At 37.7% G+C, this 22,561-nt stretch overlaps 1 protein-coding gene across 4 annotated transcripts; it reads right to left on the bottom strand.

Annotated features, from left to right (window-relative positions):
• Positions 1–2,274: 2,274 nt before the first annotated feature.
• Positions 2,275–21,799, bottom strand: nr1h5 (nuclear receptor subfamily 1, group H, member 5). Of its 4 annotated transcripts, XM_067414308.1 has the most exons (12): positions 21,514–21,558; positions 17,511–17,622; positions 15,306–15,435; positions 11,457–11,810; positions 9,007–9,147; positions 8,719–8,861; positions 8,505–8,603; positions 5,177–5,258; positions 4,981–5,097; positions 3,197–3,292; positions 2,979–3,092; positions 2,275–2,634 (listed from the first exon to the last, which is right to left on the bottom strand). In XM_067414308.1, the coding sequence occupies exons 3-12, from the start codon at positions 15,397–15,399 to the stop codon at positions 2,423–2,425; spliced, it is 1,452 nt and encodes a 483-aa protein (XP_067270409.1). In that variant the 5' UTR covers positions 15,400–15,435; positions 17,511–17,622; positions 21,514–21,558; the 3' UTR covers positions 2,275–2,422. The 4 variants fall into 4 exon arrangements, with proteins under 4 accessions (XP_067270409.1, XP_067270408.1, XP_067270410.1 ...); XM_067414307.1 differs by lacking the exon at positions 17,511–17,622 and having other exon boundaries at positions 21,514–21,799; XM_067414309.1 differs by lacking the exon at positions 17,511–17,622 and having other exon boundaries at positions 8,505–8,600; positions 21,514–21,796.
• Between the last annotated feature and the right edge of the window lie 762 nt (positions 21,800–22,561).

Below are 22,561 nucleotides of genomic sequence, written 5' to 3'. Positions count from 1 at the left end.
TGGTTACATTATATTTTCAATGAAACATGCAATAGCCCATTCTCCAAATACATATTCATATGTAAATATACCTATAGCTGTTGGGGAGAGTGTATAGAATACCAAACCAATCAGAGCAGCAATCGTTCTCCCCTCTGCCAGTATGACGCCAAACTCGGAATTACTTCAGTTTCCCAGTAGTAAATACGACTTGTGGGCGTTGGTTATTATTTCCAATTTCCTATATAAAAAAACAACTTTATGCAGATGTGTATCGACTTCTATGTAAATGTTATCATATTTCTTTGTTTGGTATCATGTAAGATGACGCAGATAGGACGGAATACAATCAAACAAATTGTCACTACCCGGCCCTTCTACCTGACGGATCACAAAGGTGTCCCGTAGATTACATAGTTTAAATCATATAGCCAATCAGAAACGCTGTCATGTGTCAATTATCTTAGATGCATGCGCGCGACTTTGTTGGCATCTGGTTGGCTAAAATCTTCAGAGGGCGGGATTTTGCAAAGCCTGCGTGTGTTTTTTTACCACTGCTTCATGGCGTCTGTTTGGCGTGAGTGCGGACATTTCTTACTACCCACTTCTGAATTTGTGATTAGAGCTCGTCGGAAAGAATAGGAATCATGGAAGATACTAGGTATATTATTGCCTATATTGGTGAAATCTTATTAAAACCCAAATGTATTGGAGCTATTTAACTTTGAATAAAATGTAGCGTCCCATTCATCCGTTGACAACCATTCACCGAGCTATCCAAAATACTCAGCTTGCTGACGATTCTGGGGTTTTAGTCAAATACATTTTCATTACAAATGGTCATGTTACTGGACTCAAGTAGTGAATTCAGTGCACGACTTAAGCAACTCGGGGAACATAATTACCTTCGAGTTTTCCAGTAACATTAGTGAGCTGAGTGAGCCAATTTCTCAGACGTATTTAAGATGATTCCGATAGCACTTGAAGGTAGCAAAGGACCCAAAAAATCACGTGCAGTACAGCACCATTATTATTTTTTATTGTCAACAGCATTGAGACGCATTTGTTCTTTTTACTATAGTGTAAGGTGATAAATGGACTATTATTTGAAAATTATCGAAGCTGCTCAAACGTGAGAGGTCACTCACGTGGTAGATGTTTAATTAAATAAACATTAGAAACGTTGACCAGTGGTGACTAGTGAGATAATCAAAATGATTGTCTTGCAAACTTTTTGTTCATGCACTGCTCATTATTTACTGAAACACATTTTTTCTGTTTGTAGGGGGCAGCAGCGAGTCAGTATTGATGATGGAAGAACACGTTCAGTATGATTTGTCCTCCATATAAGGTGAATACATTGTGATGATTCTTGAATGGCTGGGAGATGATCTGATCCACGCAAAAGAAGAACCGTTGCTGTGTATCTGTAACGTGGCAAGCTGACTAGTGTTCAAACGGTTTCAGTTTAACATTTGAAAAGTTAAACATTCATTCAAACATGAATTTGATGCGTCTACTGTATCACAGTTTCATTTGAGGTCGTAGGGAAATTAAAACAATGGCAGGTCTTACTAGTGTGACAGATTGCAAACACCTGCTTTATTTGAATACCTGATAAAAAATGAGGCTTGTAACTTATTCAATATAGTTTACAGTACCTGTTTGTGGAACCATAAGTTTTATGGCAAGAATGTAAGGTATTAACTTAAGCCTAGGGTAATTCCCCGCCTTTTAAAATAAAGTGAGAAAATGATTTGAGTCATGCACCTATTTGGCCACCAGTGACAATTGCAATTGTGAGGCAATCGTAGTGTAAAATATTTGTTTAAGCAAAGGGACCGGGGTTCACGTCCTGACTGGTGTAAAAACCAAGCATATACTACTTTTGAAACAAACTGCTTTGCTTTGCACGATCTGAGAAAGTAATTTCATGTAAGGCTTCTATTTAAAAATATATATAATTCATATCTACAAAGATTAAAACTGTTCTGTGGGTTTGTGTTGACAAATTAATATTTTGTCAAGATATAGAGCTTCTTTGGTTCTGCACGATTAACGTAAATTACAATTTGGATTCAAAACGTATAGTTAATAAATCGTATAACAGTTTGCTAAGGTAAACCAAAATGTTACTTGGTTTAAAATCTAAATGTGCATGACAAAATAATTACATTCTGTTCATTTATTAATTTTCAGATCCATGTTAATAAATACATGCAAGTTGATGTGTGTACCTTTAATGAAATTGAATTTTTTATTTATTTAATGCATATAAGAACCACATCATGAGGCTTCTTTTTTTTAAAAAATTTTATTAAACTAAACTATGTTTGTTCATGGGTAACCTACAGTACATTGGTCTGGGATATTGTTTTGGGCAAAAATTAAGTGTATTGCAACCGAGATCAGATGCCATAAATCTCTCTCCCTGAAGGCTGTCTCAGGACTGCATATCCCAGGATTGCTGTGGGAGAAGTGTGAGGTGGTTGTGTCGAAGTGTTCTCAGCTCCGTCAGCCGTCCCAGGAGCCTGGCGAAGCGTCGCGGGTCTTGTGCTGTCCCCTCACTACTGCAGCAGCAAGCTCGGGACAAGAGCTCCAAAACAAACTCCTGTAAGTTCTCAACACAGCTCACCGCACGCAGAGACGGCCTGTCTGCTTGGCAACAGAAAACAAATAACGGTCATTTGAAACTTTCAGTAAACAGTAAAACTAGTTTCTAGTTTCAGAGTTTACCATTTTGGTATAAATTAAAATAAAACTTACCAGTTTGCATTATAAAATAGCGTAACTGACTGTTTTTTGCACAGGTAAAATAACAGCGAAGGACACCAGAAGCCTCGCACATGCATGTTACAAATAGCCGGGCACGGTTTTACATCCAAATTGTAATTTGCTTTTTACCTATAAATGACTGTTCTGTATACAGTGAAATCATGTGGAAGTTCACACGGAAATGAGTCCCAATTGTGTGGGTAATTAATGCATAACGCACAAACCTGAACACAACACTGCAGTCGCGGTTAAAAGCGCATATTCGGCCTCGGTCACCGCAATAGTCACCATACTGTGGAGGAAATTTACCACAGACCTCAAGAGCTCGTCATTCAATCCTGATCAGAGATAAAATTCATAACATTAGCATAGGCAAATATAATGATGATGCATCAATTCATTGAATTTCCTACTATGGTTATCAATTTGTATCAAAGATCACCTGAGTGTGTCAGTATCCTGTGGCTGTTCCCAGTCTTGGACTCTAAAGTTTTTGCCCAATCAGAGTTTGAGTTATTTGAATTTGCTGGGTAAAAAGCTGGTGATAGAAAACATCAGTTAGTCATAATTAATCCATAATGTGTTATTTTTTTAATCAAACAACGCTTGTTAAATTGTGACATTTTAAATAACGTTTCCAGGTCTAAGCCTCTACCCGGTTTCAATTCATAATATTAACTCAACAGATGTTCATTGCACATTTTTAAATTAAATGTTTAAAAACTTGTTGTCCTGGACACCAATATTTTAATGATTCATAAAAGGCCAATGGAAATATTAAAGAGATTATTGTTAGAATCAAGATTTTACAGCTAGGGATGCACCGAATGTTCGGCAACCGAAATTATTCGGCCGAAAATAGCCAAAAAAAGCACTTTCGGCATTCGAATAAGTAAAAAGGCTGAATAATTTTTGCCGAACAATGACGTTTTTAATGACGCGATCAAAAAATAACCCACGTAGAGTGAGAGGCGCGTGCTTTATGCAGCAAACATGTCAGCAGTGTGGAAGCACTGTTTAGTGCTGCATCTCATGTCATCGATGAGAAGAGGAGCCGACTTTCATGTGAGAAAGCAGAGAAGCTACCTTTCATAAAGAACCTGCCACTTTTCCTGAAGAAGTAGGCTTATGTCTAGGACAGTTATTTATTTGTTTTGGGTTCATCCACATTTTTTGCACTTTTCAATGCACATTTGTTGTTGTAGACATACAGAGTTACATTCTTTCAGCAGTCAGTTATAGGCCTAACATAGGCTATTCAAGAAGGGGGGCTTCAAAGATGGCCAAATAAAAATATATTTTTTATTTTACTAATTATTTATTTTAAGTTATGTTGTGCTTAGTTTGTATAATATCTGCTGAAATGTTAAAAAAAAATGTTCAGTGTTAAATAAATATTTTGAAATAGTATTTTTGTTATCCATTATTTCTCTGAAAAGCAACACAAAATAGTAAAAAGCAAATGTTTACTATTTAATTATTGTAATGGTAAAAAAATTGCCAAATAAATGGAAAAAATGCGAAACACCGCATTCGGTATTCGGCCTTCGGCCAAGCATTTCATTATTATTCGGTTACGGCTTCGGCCAAGAATTTCATTTCGGTACATCCCTAATTACAGCACGCCGTGAGTAAAAATCAGGTTCTTTTCTGGCATTGATGATTCCATGAAGAACATTTACATTCACTGAACCACAAAAGCTTTTTTTATATTGGACAAAGGTTGAATTAGGGTTAAATTATAAACAATATTCTTCACACTGAGAATGAAAAATGGTTATATTTAGTTGTAGAAACTGCTTAGACTCATCTTACATGTTAGTCTTTAAAAAAATAGTTCGTAACTTTTACCTGTCTTATTTGAATTAAAAAAAAAAGACTTAAAACACTATCGCCTGGTTTCACAGATAAGGTTTAAGCCTAGACTAAAATGCATGTTTGAGCTGTTTTAACTAAAAACAACTTGCACTAATATATGTCAGTGCCATTGTTTTATGTCAAGATGCACACCAGTATTTTTTAAGGCATGTTTTCCTAATTGAAATAAGGTCTAATCCTGGCTTAATTTAAGCCCTGTCTGTGTAACCAAACTTTTTTTTTCCTTTTTTTAAGTGTATTAACTGTTTGTTGTTGATTTTATCGGATCAAATAGAGCGCTTGGACCCCAAAAATGATGACTTATGACATTAGATTTAAGCAGATTATGTGATAATGTATGTGATTTACCAGCGCTAACACCAGTGGGGTTCTCTGAGAACTGCTGAGCTAAGAGTAGGAACATGACTTCAATTGAAGAGCAGGACAGAAGTGTATTCTGGTCAGAACTATCCAAAAGCTCAAACCCTAAACAACAGATGACAACAAATTAGTTGTATTTAGATGTGAATGGGGTGTGATCTGAGAGAAGTTGGAGGAAACTGACCAGGTATACTCCTCAAAAATAGCAAAAGCTTCTCCGTCTGAGGAGTCAGATCTGTATCTGTTAAACTTGACCACAGAGGCACCTGGGGAAATAAAAAAAATAATATCTTCTATACTGCCTTTCCAAAAAAAAAGAGTCACTGTTTGGATTTAAATAGGCAAATCTTTATTGATTAGACCATTATTGCAGTCGTTATTATGTTTCTAGCATGTTATGTTTGGCAACAGCTCTTCTAATTTAAAATTCTTAAGCAACCATGTAGGAAGACACATCATGGCCATATTTCAGGATGACAATGTCAAGACCGATCAGGCTCAAACAGTGAAAGAATGGTTGGGAGGGAGCATGAAGAATCATTTTCACACATGAATTGGCACCTCTGAGTCGTCGTCGTCTTCTTCCGGCTGTTCCCTTCAGGGGTCGCCACAGCGAATCATCTGCCTCCATCTAGTCCTATCCTCTGTATCCTCTTCTCTCAGACCAACTACCTTCATGTCCTCCTTCACTACATCCTTAACCTCTTAACCCTCGCCCTGCTCTGAGAAATAAATAAAAAAATGACATACCCCAAATAAAAATGTCTGCAGCTCTTAAACCCTATGGTCTATATCCATAAATGTGGTCTTATTTTAAACTAGACACTTTAAATTATGTTATTCAAAAGTCATAATAACTCAAAGTAGTATAGGGACAGATTAAAACAAGGGGAAATATGCATGTAAGTGACTCACGTTTTTATGTTTTTATTAATCCCTTATGGAAAAAAAATATTAGATTTTAATTTTAATGCCCTGAAAATAACCTAAATATAAAACTGAATGTCTGATCATGCTTTGATTAAAATTTGAGGACGATTCTCTCAAAAATGTAGCTTCTGTAAGCTTTTATGTCAAAAAAGACTGGGCGTCCTTTCAATAAAGTCCAATTATATTAGAACATTTGTGTAATAGTAAAGAGTATTTTTTATTCAAATAAATCTGCAATAAACTGCTAATTATAATGCATTTGCAGTCCCTGATAACTAAAACAACTATTTACAGAATTTACAAGTGTAAAAAAACTAATTTAGTTGATAAAAACAGTCTCTAATTTAGTCTGCGCGTTGTGTGTAAGTGTGTGCGCTCACACTGGCAGGCGCTGGATACGATGAATGAATACTGTGGAGACGACGCTAAGTAACAGCTAAGTAAGCATGAGGTATTCACTAATGCTTCTTACGACATCTCTTACATAAACTACGCAAAATATTGTCTTTTGATTCGTTACTACATCCATCAATCAAATCTATGCTGGCTATGCATTGGCTAGGCATTGACTGGCTTATCCAACGAAGGACCGGCGAGTTTGACTGACAGATGTATCACCCAGTGACGCGCTCCCTTTCTAGCATGTTTCCTAACCGGGCTTATGATTGAAGGAGAGAGACCTGGGAGGGTTTAATATGACCGGAACAGTCCACAGTACAGGGGAGATTGTCAAAATAAGGCTTACAATCGCTATTTCATTGAAAATGGACATGATTGATTACTCTTAACGCAAAACGCTTATACAAACAACGGAGGATTTTTAGTTTTTTCCCCTTATTTTTTCGTTGTTTTGGATTAAAAGTGGGATGCATTTTGAAGAGTGGACTCTTACACAGACATGTATGCTGTTGTTTTGTGGATTCGTCCGATCTGATCTGAACGTCAGGAGATGAAAGATGAGTACCGCGTTCATTATGCTAATGTTTAAATAGCCACTGCTTTAGCATTTAATTTAACCCTTTCCTCTCTGGTGTATTTATTGCAAAAATGAGTTCAGAACATGAATCTTGAGTGTTTTAGCTTTCAAATGATGCATAGTTTGATATAGTTGATTGAACAGTTTGTATAAAACAAAAGTAATTATAAGTAGAGACACGCCCACTTGCGCCAGACGCCCCGCCCACGATCCGGTGCGGATTAAGAAGTTAAACCTCCTCTTTGGTCTTCCTCTTGACATCCTGCCTGGCAGCTCTAACCTCAGCATCCTTTTACCAATATATTCACTCTCCCTCCTCTGAACATGTCCAAACCATCTCACCCTGGCTTCTCTAACTTTGTCTCCAAAACATCTCACATGTGCTGTCCCTCTGATGTACTCATTCCTGATCCTATCCATCCTCGTCACTCCCAAAGAGAAACTCAACATCTTCAGCTCTGCTACCTCTAGCTCTTCCTCCGGTCTTTTCCTCAGTGCAACTGTCTCCAAACCATACAACATCGCTGGTCTCACTAGAGTACAGATCTTAAATTCATTGAAAGTCTTTGGGATGAGCTGGAGGAGACTTTACAGACTCTTATCTTGTCTATACAAGATCTTGACCAAAAAATGATGCACCTCTTGATGAAAATGAAGGTTGTGCTGTTATTGCATTCAAGAAGGGCATCTATTTTTGTTCAAGATCTTGTGTAACATTAGCCTGACAAGCCAGACCCACATCAAGATGTTTGGTTTGGGAACTCACCAATGACAGGGCTCAATCCGAGGGATCAATCAATGGTTGTCAAACTCCCTTTGCACACAGTTGGATAGAACTACAACCAACCAGACCAACGTGAAGCAGAGCTCATTGATAGATTAAACTTTCGCCATATCCAGGCGGCAAAACTCTGAACACATCTTCCCTTTATAAGAATGACTTCAGTGCCGTTCTTTTCTCAGAGAAAAGCTTAACTCCAAGTCTTCCAGAGTCGCGGTCAAAGCTGATTTGAAAGACCGCTGTTCGACAGTCTGTAAATGGACTGCATTTATATAGCGCTTTTATCCAAAGCGCTTTACATTTTGCCTCACATTCACCCATTCATACACCGACGGCGGTGTCAGCCATGTAAGGCGCCATCCAGCTCGTCGGGAGCAGCTGGGGTTAGGTGTCTTGCTCAAGGACACCTCGACACTTGGTCAGGTGGAACCGGGGATCGAACCACCAACCTTCTGGTTTGTAGACAACCTACATGAACCACTGAGCCACTGCCGCCCCAGTCTGTGTTTACTAGTAGCACGCAAACGCAACTCGGCCGTCATTGTTATGCCCCGCCCCAACGACTCTATGCACAATGTGATTGGCCTGACCAGAGTTTAGTTTTTACAGCTCAGAAGTGTATTGAGAGTTGCTAGACGACACTCGCGGCAAATTAGATTTGCTGCCGCCAGGGTGCGTCTAGATTTCTAGGCTAGAATAACATAATAAACACTGCACTATTGATTCAATCATAGACTATTTAAATCCAAACAACTGGGCAGTGTATTATGGGCAGTATTTATTTAATGCATTTTAATAAAAAAGAGAGAAACTTCTTTGACATACCGGGCAGTGCGAGTTGTCTTGAATTATGTACCTACGATAAGCCTCAACAATTCTATTCAGAATGCATCTCTGCTCTCTGGAGAAACTAGATGATACCTGCTAACAGTATTTTTGAGGATAAGAAACTTGTTCTGAATTTTCAACACAGGCTTCAAATGTCGCTAAATCGCAAATTTCATGCTTGGAAAAGCTAAATACCACGAGAGGATTTTACCCGCGTGGTGAATCTGCTGGTGGACGAGACACTTCTGCTTTCCGAGTAGTCATCTTCAACTTTTCCTGTTGACCCGTTGTGTCCTCTGTTCTTGTAGCCCTTCCTCAGTCTCTTTGACTGGCATTGCACTTCTGTAAGCAGACCTGACAAAAAGACACCAGCAAAATGTTGACAACGCTTTTTGATGTCAACTTAACATCCAATTAAGCGTTTTTCTGCAAAGCAGTATCTGTCTCAGATTCCCAGAAATGACTCAAAGCAACACAAAAATATTTAAATCAGTCTCACACTCTGCCAGCATCCCGACGGCTCTGCATTTGCGCAGTCTGCAGTCTTGACACTTTCTCCGCATATACATGTCCATCTCGCAGCTTCCACCACTTTTGCAGCGGTACACAGCCTTTTTAGTCACACTGCGCCTGAAGAAACCTTAACCAAGAGAGATGTACACTACTGGTCAAAAGTTTGGAATCAGTACAATGTTATCAGTGGTTTTGAAAGAATTGTCTTATTCTCAAAATGCTGCATTTATGTGATCAAAAATATTGTTAAATATCCTTACAATGTATATTAAACTTATACGTATATATATAAATATATACACACACATACATGCATGCTGATTTGGTGCTAAAGAAACATTTATTATTAATAATAATAATGTTTAAAGGGGTCATATAATGGCATTTTTGTACAAGTTAATATAATTATTTAGTGTCTAAATGAAAACTTTGTAATATACATTAATAAAAAATTCTCATTAGTATTGTAAGAAAACACTCATTTTACCTGGTCAAAACCAGCTCTGTTTTCAGCAAGCCGTTCTCGTGCATACGGCTTTAAATGCTAATGAGCTTTGCTCACCCCGCCCCTCTGTTCTGTGGGGCGCTTTCACTCTCTCTCTCACACACACACACACACACACACACACACACAGTGTCGCCGTTGACAACAGTAGAGCCGAAAGAATGGCCACGCGAGTCTCTGAGATCTATGCAACTTAAACCGGTGTCTGACAACGGGACAAGACAACAGCTTCAACAAAATGCGACAATTAAGGCTAAACAGGACGTTTCTGAATGGTTGGTTAATGTAATGTCGCTGATCTGTCTTTATGAACAGGCAGGGTAACGTCAGCGATGAATGCTATGTGTTTACTGTATGTTTACATTAGTTTATTGACAGATTGATGTTACAGCTAATGCCAATAAAAATCTTTTTTCTTTAAATGTCAGCTTGTCAGTGATGCTAAACGTTATCAGTGCAGTGGAATAACTGTTACAACACGATTTATTTATTTTTTGACAGTAATTTATAAACCATCTACATAATTAAGCGTATGTTAGTTACCACCTCCACGTTAACTTTAAAACCGGCGTACACAGTTTGTAATAACACAACCATAACGCGTTGTTCATTATAAACGTGCGATTATGAATTATATTGAGAACGTCATACATAGAAAGCATGCCATAATGTAACTTACCCACTTTAGCCGCATTCATCGTGAAACGTGTACACGTTTCAAACTACTCACTGGTGAGAAATGCTTCACGGTTCACGCAGACATAAAAACATTAACGAAAACAAAACTCAGCCACTGCGTCTTGAGCGGTTTGGATTTAGGAACAACAGAATGACTGCTGTGTTCATTATTACACCCAAGATCAGAACACTACAATCGCTTAAACGCCATTCTGCTCCAGCCTATTCACAATGGCAGACTGTGACAGAGCTCGCTCAGGGCGGGTCTGAGATGAAATTGCTTGTCAACAGACGTGGGAGAGGTGTCGGGCCGTGTGACGACACACGGCCGAACGGCTCGATTTGAGACAGGGGAAACATATAAGGAGATTTAAAAAAAAAAAACACTTGATGGATTTTTATCATTGTAGGATGGATGTGTACAGGCACTGCTAACACAATCATCCATTACAATTTCCATACAATCAGCTTGTAAAAGTGCATGTACCATTATATGACCCCTTCAAAACAGTTGTGCTGCTTAATATTTTTGTGGAAAAAAATATATTTTTTCAGTATTTTGATCTATTTAATGCCTCCTTGATAAACAAATGTATTAATTTCTTTCCATACATAAATTACTAGCCCCAAACTTTTGTTTATTTTTGTCCAGGAAAACAGACAAAGTAACTATCAATAGCAAGTAGTAACTCTTGTTTAATTGTTTTTGGCTATTTAAAAAAGGGACAAGCTTTGATATGCCCCACTCAATTTCCTATTTTATAAGGAAATATGTGCTTGTCAAGCCATTACACAGAATCTTTCAAATACAGATTGTGTACACTAGTAAATGGATTCAAGAAGCATAAGGATTAAAGCCATGGTTCATGCAATAATTTGAATCGTCTCATCATTTACTCACTCTTATGCCTTCCCAAATGTGTATGACTTTATTTTTTCAGATAAACACAAACAAAGTTTTTTATGAACCAGCTCTCAGAGTTCATATAATGCAAGTGAATGGCTGCTGCTCGGTTGACGCAGTAATCATGATGGGGATCCATACGGCACCAGTGGATGAATCAATTTCTTCTAAAGCAAAAGTATAGGTTAAATACCAATATTTGTAGTTTTTTAAAATAAAAATTGCGTTATACAGGATATATATAGGGGATGGCATGAGGGGGAGTAGATGATGATAATATCCATTTGTTGGTGAACTATCCTTTTAATGCTGTCCTTATATTCAGTACTGCAGTTTTCGAACAGCCAACCTTTGCAGCCCTCACAGGTGAGGGCATTGTAGTGATATCCAGAAGCTTTATCTCCACACACCACACACAGCTCATCTTGGCCTTTCACTCGAGCTCCATGGCCCATCCTGGGCCTTTTAAGCACTGGAAGACCAATGATGCTGCCTCTTGTTGGGCTTTGGACCTCTATCTCAGGCTCACAGATGTACTCAGAGCATTGATGGCTGTAGGGGTACGGCGGGTTGCACACTTGAGTATTTGGCGCTCCATACATTGAGAACTGCACATTAACGGGGCTGAACGGTTGCTGCCCATAGAGAGGACTTTGTAGATCCGGTTCTTGGTAAGAGCAGCTCAGTGGATCCACAAGAACATCTGTAGCAAGGATAGGAGAACATCTTGATGAATGAAATGATTGGAAATGTTCCACAATAAATATTTTTATTTTTCACGATTCTTGAATTACCTAATGATGACTTTTATGAGGCCATTGGGACATAATAAAAAAAAAAAAACAGAGCAAGACCTTTTGAATCTTTTCTGTCTCTGGAAACAGGATGCAGCTGAAGAGGTTACAGTTTTGTTTATGGTCATTTGCTTTTTAGCTTATGAGGTTTTTATAACCGTACAGAATGGAGCCTTCCTGATGTTTTTTTTTCTGTCAGAAGGAAGTTTATAAAGATGGATTTTAGATTTGAGTTCCTCCTTTGAGGAATCACATGTCATAGCTGGCAGCATTTCTGAAGCACATCTGCACAAGATATATTTCCCCCATCTTGACGGACACTTCAGAACTAATAGTGACAATAAGCAAGAGAAATATTTCACATGAGAAAAACTTAGTGTTTGTGTAAATCTCATTTTATCAAACCAATTCCACCAAATCCATCTCTGTTTTTCCACGTCATTCATAAATATCCTTGTGCTGTGAGGTGGTCTCTTTACTGGCCTTCAGTCGTGTTTTTCTCACAGATGTTTCATGTCCAGTTTCAGCTAAAGCATAACTTTCCAGAGCTAGTATCTGTTTGTAAACCAATGGAGTTCTCCATAAACATTATGTTGGTGAGAAGCTTTGCTAAAATACTAGCATTGACTGACTTTCGAGACACCCCAGTGGATTAAATGACAAAATTAAACAAAATGAAAAATCTGATTTTAGCACAGCACTATTAGGAACAGGGATGAAAGAGAAAAAAACACTGTAAATAAAATACGTGATCAATCACATGACCATATTTCAACGCGACATCAGTGATGGCAACCAGTTCAAAATAATTATTCATGTAGTTTATTTTAAAAAGTCTTCAACAATTTTTTTATTTTTTATTATTTGATTCATTTATTGTGCCGATTCAGAAATTAATTAGGGATTGTCAAAAATGTCACCAAAAAGGAATACAAATGCTCACAAAATTCACGATATTGTTGCAGAAAAGTTCTTGTATGAGATCTGGATTTATAACATGTAATATAATTAACCAGTATCACAAGAGCGAGAGAGACTGCAAACATGATATTGCTTTAACAAACATTCAATATTTTTGTTAAACATTATCCTCAACATTATTTCTGCATTTGTAGTTTACCAATTCAGATGCATCTTCTGTATCACCTCTGTATCGCAAAGATGAATTTTGTTAATGATTTAATTTAATTGGTATCCAGTCATTTATTATAAGTAATTTCTTAGGTGGTAATGTGGATCTCTATGAATTTAAGGAGTCTGGTCTTGGTCTTGACTCGTCCTCGTCCTTGACCTGCCTTGGTTTTGGCCTCGGTCTCAACCCCTCAAAGTCTTGTCTCGGATTAGGTGGTCCACTAGCACCACATTAGGATCTTATCAGACGTATGCACTATTCCTTGTGAAAGAGAGTCTAAAATACTGCAGTTATTAGGAAATCTAAGCAAATCTTGCCGCTCACTATTAAGTAAATGATTTGGATGCTTGCTGGTGCTCTTTTATATGTTTATGACAATAATTAGGTGGTGTTAATATCTGAAAACATTCAGCTGTGCCAAATTTCAAGAAATTGTGATTTTATAGATTCATTTTACATCTGAAAAAGACACGTACATGGTTTTGTGTGTGTGTGTGTGTGTGTGTGTGTGTGTGTGTGTGTGTTTTTGTGTACATATTTGAGTTGACTTGAGTTTAAGTAATTTTAGTACATTTTAATTTCAGATTCCAAAGCAATATATATTGCTAATATTTTAGGTGTTTCATCTTATATTTGTTTTATTTCAGGTCGGCTTTTAGCTTTTATTTTCAGCTTTATTTCAATTAACTAAAACATTTTTTTTTATTTTATAGTTTGACAATAACACTGATGCAATGAAAGTCAGTGGTGTCCGAAACAACATTGGTCCTCACTGACTTGCAAAGAAACATTTTCCAAAATATATTTTTTGTATATACATTTTACATGCTTATATACCCCTTGCAAATGAGTAGAGTAGAGTAGAGTAGCCTAGCATTTATTGTCATTGCACTGTGGAAGTACAACAGAGTTAAGGGTGCTACCACAGAGCCACCCTTGCACCACACACACAAAAAAAAAACATAATATACATAAAACCTAATAAAAACTAAGAAAATCTTAAAGGGTTAGTTCACCCAAAAACGAAAATTCTGTCATTAATTACTTGCCCTCATGTTGTTCGACACCCGTGTTCATCTTCGGGACACAAATGAAGATATTTTTGTTGAGATCCGATGGCTCAGACAAGCCTTCATTGACACCAATGTCATTTCCTCTCTCAAGACCCATAAAGGCACTAAAGACGTTACAAAGCCCATCTCACTACAGTGGCTCTACAATCATTTTATGAAGCGACGATAATAGTATTTGTGCGCAAAAAAACAACAACAACTAAATAATGACATATCTAGTGATGGGCCGATTTTAAAACAAAGCTTCGAACCGTTATGAATCAGAGTATCGATTATAATGATATCTATCATAATTCGCCAGTGTCACGTGATTTCAGTAGTTTGACGGTTTGACATGCAATCTGAATCAGGAATCGATATGCTGATTCATAACCGTTCAAAGCTTTGTTTTGAAATCAGCTTTTCACTATAAAAGTCATTTGTTTTTGTGCGCAAAAAAAAAAATAATCTCGTTGCTTCATAAAATGATTGTAGAGCCACTGTAGTGAGATGGGCTTTGTAACGTCTTTAGTGCCTTTATGGGTCTTGAAAGAGGAAATGACATCGGTGTCAATGAAGGCCTTTCTGAGCCATCGGATTTCATCAGAAATATCTTCATTTGTGTTCCGAAGATGAACGGAGGTCTTACGGGTGTCGAACGACATGAGGGTAATTAATTAATACAGAATTTAAATTTTTCGGTCAACTAACCATCTGTGTCTATAACTGTAACGAGTGCAGGTAGGGGGAGGTGAACTGATTTTTCTGCAATCAGTGATTTGTCTGAAATGTTAATGATTTTAACAAAATTAGAGGATCATACAAAATGCAAGTTAGTACTGTCCTGAATAAGATATTTTACATTAGATGAACTTATAAAAAACATTCAAAGGTTTACATATCATTGTTTCCTAATACTGTGTGGTGTTACATAAATGATCCATGGCAGTTTTTTGTTTAGTTACTTTTTTTCCTCAAAATCATAGTCACTGCTGGAAAGGGTTCAAATATGCAAAAGATGCTGGAAAACTGAAGAGTTTGCAGGACCTGGAGAATTTTTCAGAAGAACGTTGGGCAGTTTAACTGATCAGGATAAACAAGAGACTCAAGAACAACCATCACACAACAACAAAAAAGTAGTGGATCATCCAGGTAACAACACAGTATTAATAATCAAAGGTATGTAAACTTTTTGATTTCCATAATAAGTGTAATCTTACCATAGTACTGCGGCTCTGTGATGTCAAACGTGTCTGATGCGGAGAGGTAGCCACCGACTGACATGCTCATCTCAGGATCTGTGCCCTCTCTCATCTGATCAGTTGGATTCTTGCTCTTCACAGAGAATATCTAAATATATAAAAGAGCACAACAACATTCATTCACCCTACTTGAGGATCGTAATCCACTGCCTTCAAACATTTCTTCAGCAAGCGCTCCAACCCCAGAAAAAGATGAGCTATTTTAGGCATCGCTGTCACAAAAAGGTTATGACAGAACACAGTGAAGGCTGCGGAGATCTCTGTCTGTGCTCCTCTGGGGCTGTGAGAGGATCTGAAGAGCATCGACTGTGAGAAAAAGACGAGAGATGAGGCCCATGTGTCCGAACAGCTGCTCTGGCACGAGTTTCACAGAAAAGGCCTCACAAAGAGTAGTCTGTCCCAACCGTTCTCAACAGGTTTGGCCTGTAGCTGACCTGAGCTCGCACCATTGTCCAGTAACTCAAAACAAGACCAGCAACACACTTTAAAGAGAGTGGCCACCATTTTGGATCCAATGCTAGTAAACATTTTTTTTATTAACTTTTTTGCCTTTCTACTTGATGACATCCACTGGAAGCAATTTTCTTGCTCAGAAACTGGTGCAGGATTATGCTGGATTATTCAGAAGACACTTTTCAAACCTTTTTCCTGGCATGCAAACATAGTCCTAACCTTATTCCTAACCACTACCCTAACAATTAACTACTAGTTGGAAAAAAGTTATAAACTCAGCCCATTGTTGAACCCTAACCACTAAAAATCATATTAGTCCCGGAACAATACTCCAATCTACCATCAATTATGTGGATTCAGGAACACGTTCTGCATGACATAATCACAGTCATCATTTAGAGATTTATTCTGAATTGAAATTGAGAAGGGCATGATCATGGAAAAGTATGCAATGCAAGGTTGCTGTGTAAACTGACTAGTTCAACAAAATCATCTGACACATTTTCAGTTTCATTTGTTCCAGGACATATTGTTGATGTTCACATGGACGCTGGAGAAGTGAAAGAGAATATTTTGTTTTACACCATTGCTAGAACATGGTGATCTGAATTTTGTATGCAATAACTCAATGTTCACAAACATGCTGAGTTTTGTCTGCAACGATGCATAACATATCCTAATTAGCTCAGTTTTTTGCTGTGATATACTGCAAATATATGAGTGACTATGTATTCTGTATATACCTTTTAAAGGTTTTTGCTGTTAGTAAGATTTTTTTTTAAGGAGGTCTCTTTTGCTCACCAAATCTGCATTTATTTGATACAGCACTCTTTTATTATTTAAAAAGTCATCATTCAATCATTCACAGTTCAACATCACCTGCGTGGCTCGTGAGTTCTCAGAAACTCTATAATGCTCAACGTTTCAGTTTTTAGCATCTTGTGCTAAATTATTTTCAATGCTGATCCAAAATACATATGATTAATCAGGGACAATTCGATAACTTTCAAATATTCACCTATGTTCTCTGAACTATAATTCCTCTTGCTCTCGTTCACTTTAACTTTGTGTTCTTTGTGGCAATGTGGGTCGCTCTGTTTCCCAAGAGGAATGAGAGTGACATCCAGCTCATCTCTAGAGCTTTAGGGAGTGTTTATACATGCTGTGTTTGCCACGGCTCTGTTTGTCATGCAGTTAATCTTTGACATTAAAAAGATTGAGGACTGCAGGACTCTAACCTTCCCACCCGATATACTTTAGACCCCTTGAAAGGGGCGGGCTTTCCTGAGAAACCCTTAAATTATGACACGGAGGCTCACACGTACCCTCACGTATCCTGCTTGTTGTGCTGACATAGAACATCTTCCATGGCGTTATTGTGGTAGCATCTCGAAGAGGCTGACCTCGGTTTCGCAGTGTCGAAATATAGATATCATTAGTGCCTCTAAGACCCAAGGGAGGGAAGTTTTTGCTCTCACTCCCATGCCATCCATCACAATGACTGTGGGTTCTTTACTTTTTTTAAAATGTGTACGATTAACAAAACGACCTTCTTTAAACCCCACGGATGGTTTCATTCCAGATGAGGTTAGAGGGAGCAAAACTCCAATGAGTCTGAACACTCATTCATTTTTCACAGTTTTCACAAGAACATAAATAGCTACTATATAAATAAACATCCCTTTAGCATATCATAACAATTGTTCGCACATAAAAATAAAGGTTGTTGTTTTTTCACAGCGATGTCAGAACAAGGGTTTCCAATCTTTTAGATGCCACAGACCTCCAGCAATGATTATCTTCATGTTAGGGACCCCCAATCCTAGAATTTGAACAACAGATATATATATCTCAGAAAATAATTTGTATATTATTTTTTTAATTTAAATCTAAATTACTGTACTTGTATTATGATGTATTAGATATGTATAATTGTATCTTTTAATCAAATTTATTTTATTGAAATCAACATTTTCATTGATCAAATTACAGAGCACCTAAAGGGAAATGGTGGTAGAAAAATATGAGAATTTCTTTTTATTTTATTTTATTATTTTTTTTACTTTTGCGTTCCCCTGAGAAAGTGAATGCAAAGTTTTTGTGGGGAGCACAAATGTTTTGCAAGATAACGCAAAGTCTCTCAGGGCAAGACAAATGTTTTGACATCATTTTCTACTCATCTCTTTTTTTCAATTAGGGGCTGGCTATGCATAAAATGTTCTATTTTAAATCAACATTTTAGTTTGTTTTAAATCAGAAGCATGAATTCATTAGTTAATCTTCATATTGTTTTCCTCAACATTTTTCACGGACCCTCAGCATTCTCTTGTGGCCCCCTGGGCATCCCTGGACCTCAGTTTAAGAACCCCTGCAATTGAAGAACCATTTTTGGTTTCTAAAATAAAATGGTTAAAAGAACTATTTTTGTCTTGGTGGGAAGAACCTTTTTTCTCTATAAAGAACATTTTGTGGAATGAAAAGTTTCCATGGATGCTAAAGGTTCTTTATGGAATCATTGATACCTCTAAAGAAACTATTTTTAACTCTTACACATGGATCATTGATGTAATTTACTAGAAGGGTATAGCTGAAGCCTGGAGATTTCTAAATGGGGGTGGGAACTCCAATACTGGGTGGGAGCTCCAGAATAGGGCATGGCCTCCTCCCATTGACAGACAGGCACATAACACATGCACAATGCTCCGCCACCTAACCAATTCAGAGCAAACTCTGCCCTGCAGTGAATTGGTAATTTCAATCACAATGCTGATTTTCTACATAATGCTACAACAAAAGTTAACCTCTGAACCCCTACACCCTAACCTTAACCAATAAAAAACTGACTGAAACTGACCAATGAAAAAGGCAGTTCAGGTGAATGATAAGCAGTTAATTAGATTATACAATATGAGATCGCTGAACCGGCCTGCCGTTAACTCCCCAACATATTTATTTTATAGCATATTTTATAACTTTTTATATTAGATCAGAGAAACAATGTTTAATATTCAAACTTTTATTTTTTAAATGCAAGTGAATGAGAATTGGCTGTAGCCAGAGCCTTTGAACGTGGACAAATTGTGGGGAGCACAATGCAACAGTGCAACAGAATGTGTGAATGACTGCTCAACGAATGCCAACATTTCAAGTTTTCTGTTGTAATTTTATCGCCCCCTTTTAGAGATCTCCAATCTGCAGTTATACCACCCTGAAATTATCTGGCTTTCCGTGTTTTTTACTGTTATATGGTAGGGGGTGCTATTACACATCTTCTAAAAGATTACTGAATGTCTGGATCAAAACACTGGAAAAAAGCAGCAGAGACATGCGATGGCATATGTTAGCATGTGCATATGTAAAATAACCTGATTAAACAGCATATAAATCAAAACCTAATGTTACTGAGATATCGACCCAGAATAAGGTTTAGGTAGCCTGACAAGCCAGACCCACATCAAGATGTTTGGTCTGGAAACTCAGCATTGACAGGGCTCAATCTGAGGGGCGAGATAAACAGTTCTTTCAAACTCCCTCTGCACGCGATAGGATATCGCTACAACCAACCAGAGCAACGAAGGTGAAGAAGAGCTCGTTGACAGATTCAACTTTCGTCTTATCCGGTCGGCAAAACTCAGAACACATCTTCCCTTCTTAAGAATGACTTCAGTGCCGTTCTTTATTTTCTCAGAGAAAAGCTTAACTCCAAGTCTTCCAGAGTCGCGGCCAAAGCTGATTCGAAAGACCACCATTCGCCAGCTTCTGTGTTTACTAGAAGCAGGCAAGCGCAACTCGGCCGTCATTATGTTAAGCCCCGCCCACTGACTCTATACGTGATGTGATTGGCCTGACCAGAGTTTGGTTTTTCCAGCTCAGATGTGTATTGAGAGTTGCCAGACGATAATCGCGGCAGATTAGATTTGCTGCCGCTAGGGTGTGTCTAGATTTCTAGGCTAAGTTTTAGGATCATTCTGATTGACACGATTTTCTCAGCGCTATGCTCAAAATGTTGCTTTTTTTTATGAAACTTACTCCTGTTCCATCTTTAATTAAAAAAAAATGCATTAATCTAGAATTAAATGAGGATCTGTTCTTTTTTTTATAAAATATATTGCCTTTTCAGATGCAATACAAGATATTCTACGGGGCATAAACATGAATGATAAAAATGCTGGTGGTGACTGGCAACCTTTTATTTTTTAAACACTGGTGGGGTGCGAGTTAAGTGTTGGATGAGAATCCTTCATGGGAGCAGTTTTTATCAGAGGATTGTGAACCATCATGTTAAACATCTAGAAACATCCATAAAGCACCTGTTTTTGTTTTTTGGCCAGCATGTCTGTCTTTATTCATATGTTATGTTTTTTTTTATGTAAGCTAGCTGCTTTTAGCCAGGCTGTGTTTGCAGATCTAAGCAGGAAACAGAGCTCTTAGATTAGACGGGCCTGTGCAGGGACAGTTTGGGGGGTGTTGGACTAAAGTCCAGAGGTGCTTGTAATGTTTTGAATGTAGGTGATCACGACAGACTGACGTAAGGCTGGTTTACTCCGCTATCTCAATGGTATCTGCACAGATAACAACACTGAAGCAGTCTAGTCTATTCAAAACGGTGTATATTGATCAAATGGCAACTTCTCATTGACTTCTGTCTGTTGTGTTGATTTGTGTGTAGCAGCTCACAGACCGAATAAACAACAGTCCAACAGAATGTCTAAATGACTGCTCAAAGAATGCCAACATTTCAAACATTCTTAAGTTGTCTGTTGGATTTAGAATGTTGGGAAACAGAACTGTCATGTTCACACTGACCCAACAAACCCAAGAACTGAAGATAATGATGTTTGTTGTGTTAGAGTAAACTAGACACAAAAAAAAGCAGAACATTTACATAGCAAAGGAAGTTGGAAAGGTAAAAACTGATTTACAAAACTTCCAGGTATTCATGGATCTTTGTTCAACTCAACAAAATCTCATAATTGTATGCAGTGTTATTGTTGAATGTTAAGTCTAAATACACTGTCGTAAAAAATGTTTAGGGTCAGTAAGATTTTATTTGAATTTTTTTTTATTTGATTCAGAAAACACTTAATTGTCAACAATGACTAATTTACATTGTTGCAAAAGTTTTTTTTACTGAAATATTTTACAATACTACTCCTTTACTTTGTTGTGTTTTTATCTAATAAATGGATGAGCATAAGAGATATCGTTCAAAAAATTGTACTAGACCCAAACATTTGAATGGTGGACTACATAAAGATTTAAAAATATTAATATTTATCAAAATTATTCCTTTTAGTATAGGCCTGATACATACACACATTCACACGTTGTTTTATAATTACTAATATCCACATTTGATAAAAACATCAAAGTCATAAGCACTATAAAAAGAACACATTTTAGTATGAGAACCTGTCACACACAACAACTAAAATGTTCATATATTTGAGCTTCTTTCTTATCTAGATAAGAAATCGACTTCATGAGGTGCATCCTGGGATGCTTTTTTAGCAAAGCAAACGTCATGTATGCTGGACACTTACTGGCTTCTTTTTCTATTACAATGCGGTCCAAATATTCCATTATAAAAAGAGCTATTTTTTAATTCTTGTGAAAAAAATGAATATGCAAGTATTAATCGTTTAAGCATTTAATGAACCTCTCGACTGGTAGCGGTTATGGTTTTTAGAGAAAACAGATTTTGTGTACTCACCAGTGCTGATGTTGCGTGTGCTGGATCTCAACTTGATGTGCCTCTTGCATTTGTGATGTTGACAGCAGTTCAGCCCCTGACGTCCAACATTTGCCAAACACACACTGGAACACACATGCGCAAAACAAACAGCGTCCCTCCAACACAAACCATTAATTCAAACACATACCAATATGTTATGTGTGCGAGTTTAAAGATGGGGGCACACAAAGTTGGCAATACACTAAAAAGGAACGTTTAACATTGTCTTGCAACCATCATAAGGGTATGAGAGCTTTTAAGATCAACTTCACTGTCGGCGTAAAATTCAAAAACTGATATCTAAAGATTTGAACCTTTTGAACAAAACCAGAGAGGGCCGTGATGGGAACAGGGAGCTGTTTAGGTCAAATAATGACTGATTTCTGGACATGCACGATGTGAATCAGTGGGCTCATTAGAACATTCCCAGCAGCCCAGTGTTTATAAACAGCCCTAGTTCATCTAACTGATGGATGAGTGCTCGCTATCTCTCCACTCTTCCTGCCGCTCCTCCGAGAACGTACTTGCTCAGCCCGGGTTTCACAACCACCCCGACACACTCCCACGTGTCACTACACAATTCAGCTGTACGCACGCAACTCAAGACCCCCTTCTCTCTCTCTCGCTCGCTCTCTCTCTCTCTCTCACTCACACTTACACTCATGCTCTCTCTCTCACACACACACATACACAGAGAGACCCCAACCTCTCTTCTGCTCCATGGGTGGGCCCTTCATGTCCTTCACTGGGGGCAGAGGGGACATTTTGTGGGTTGCAGATCCAGCCCTGATGCTCTTAACTCACAGGATACTAATGACAGTTGTAATGAGGAAAAACAACATAGATGTGTTTTTCCAGGAACAACAGGGCTGCTGATATGAACCATGGGGTAGAATCAGGAGCCACGGTTCTTCCTGAATTTTTTTTTAAAAAATGTATTTTGAAAAAGTTATTTTGGAACATAAAGATTAGAATACACGTAGTCATGCAAAGGTTGTTCCGAAATTGTTCCACAATTGCACAGACT

Source organism: Pseudorasbora parva, chromosome 13, assembly GCF_024679245.1.
Source record: "Pseudorasbora parva isolate DD20220531a chromosome 13, ASM2467924v1, whole genome shotgun sequence".
NCBI classification, from domain to species: domain Eukaryota; kingdom Metazoa; phylum Chordata; class Actinopteri; order Cypriniformes; family Gobionidae; genus Pseudorasbora; species Pseudorasbora parva.
This window is presented reverse-complemented; position numbering and strand designations above follow the sequence as displayed.

Coding starts and splice junctions, on each gene's coding strand:
- nr1h5 (XM_067414307.1), bottom strand. CDS start 15,399: ATGAGAGAGGGCACAGATCCTGAGATGAGCATGTCAGTCGGTGGCTAC. Junction 11,811..15,305: donor CACAGAGCCGCAGTACTATG/GTAAGATTACAC, acceptor TCCTTGCTACAG/ATGTTCTTGTGGATCCACTG. Junction 8,604..8,718: donor CCAGCAGATTCACCACGCGG/GTAAAATCCTCT, acceptor AAATACTGTTAG/CAGGTATCATCTAGTTTCTC.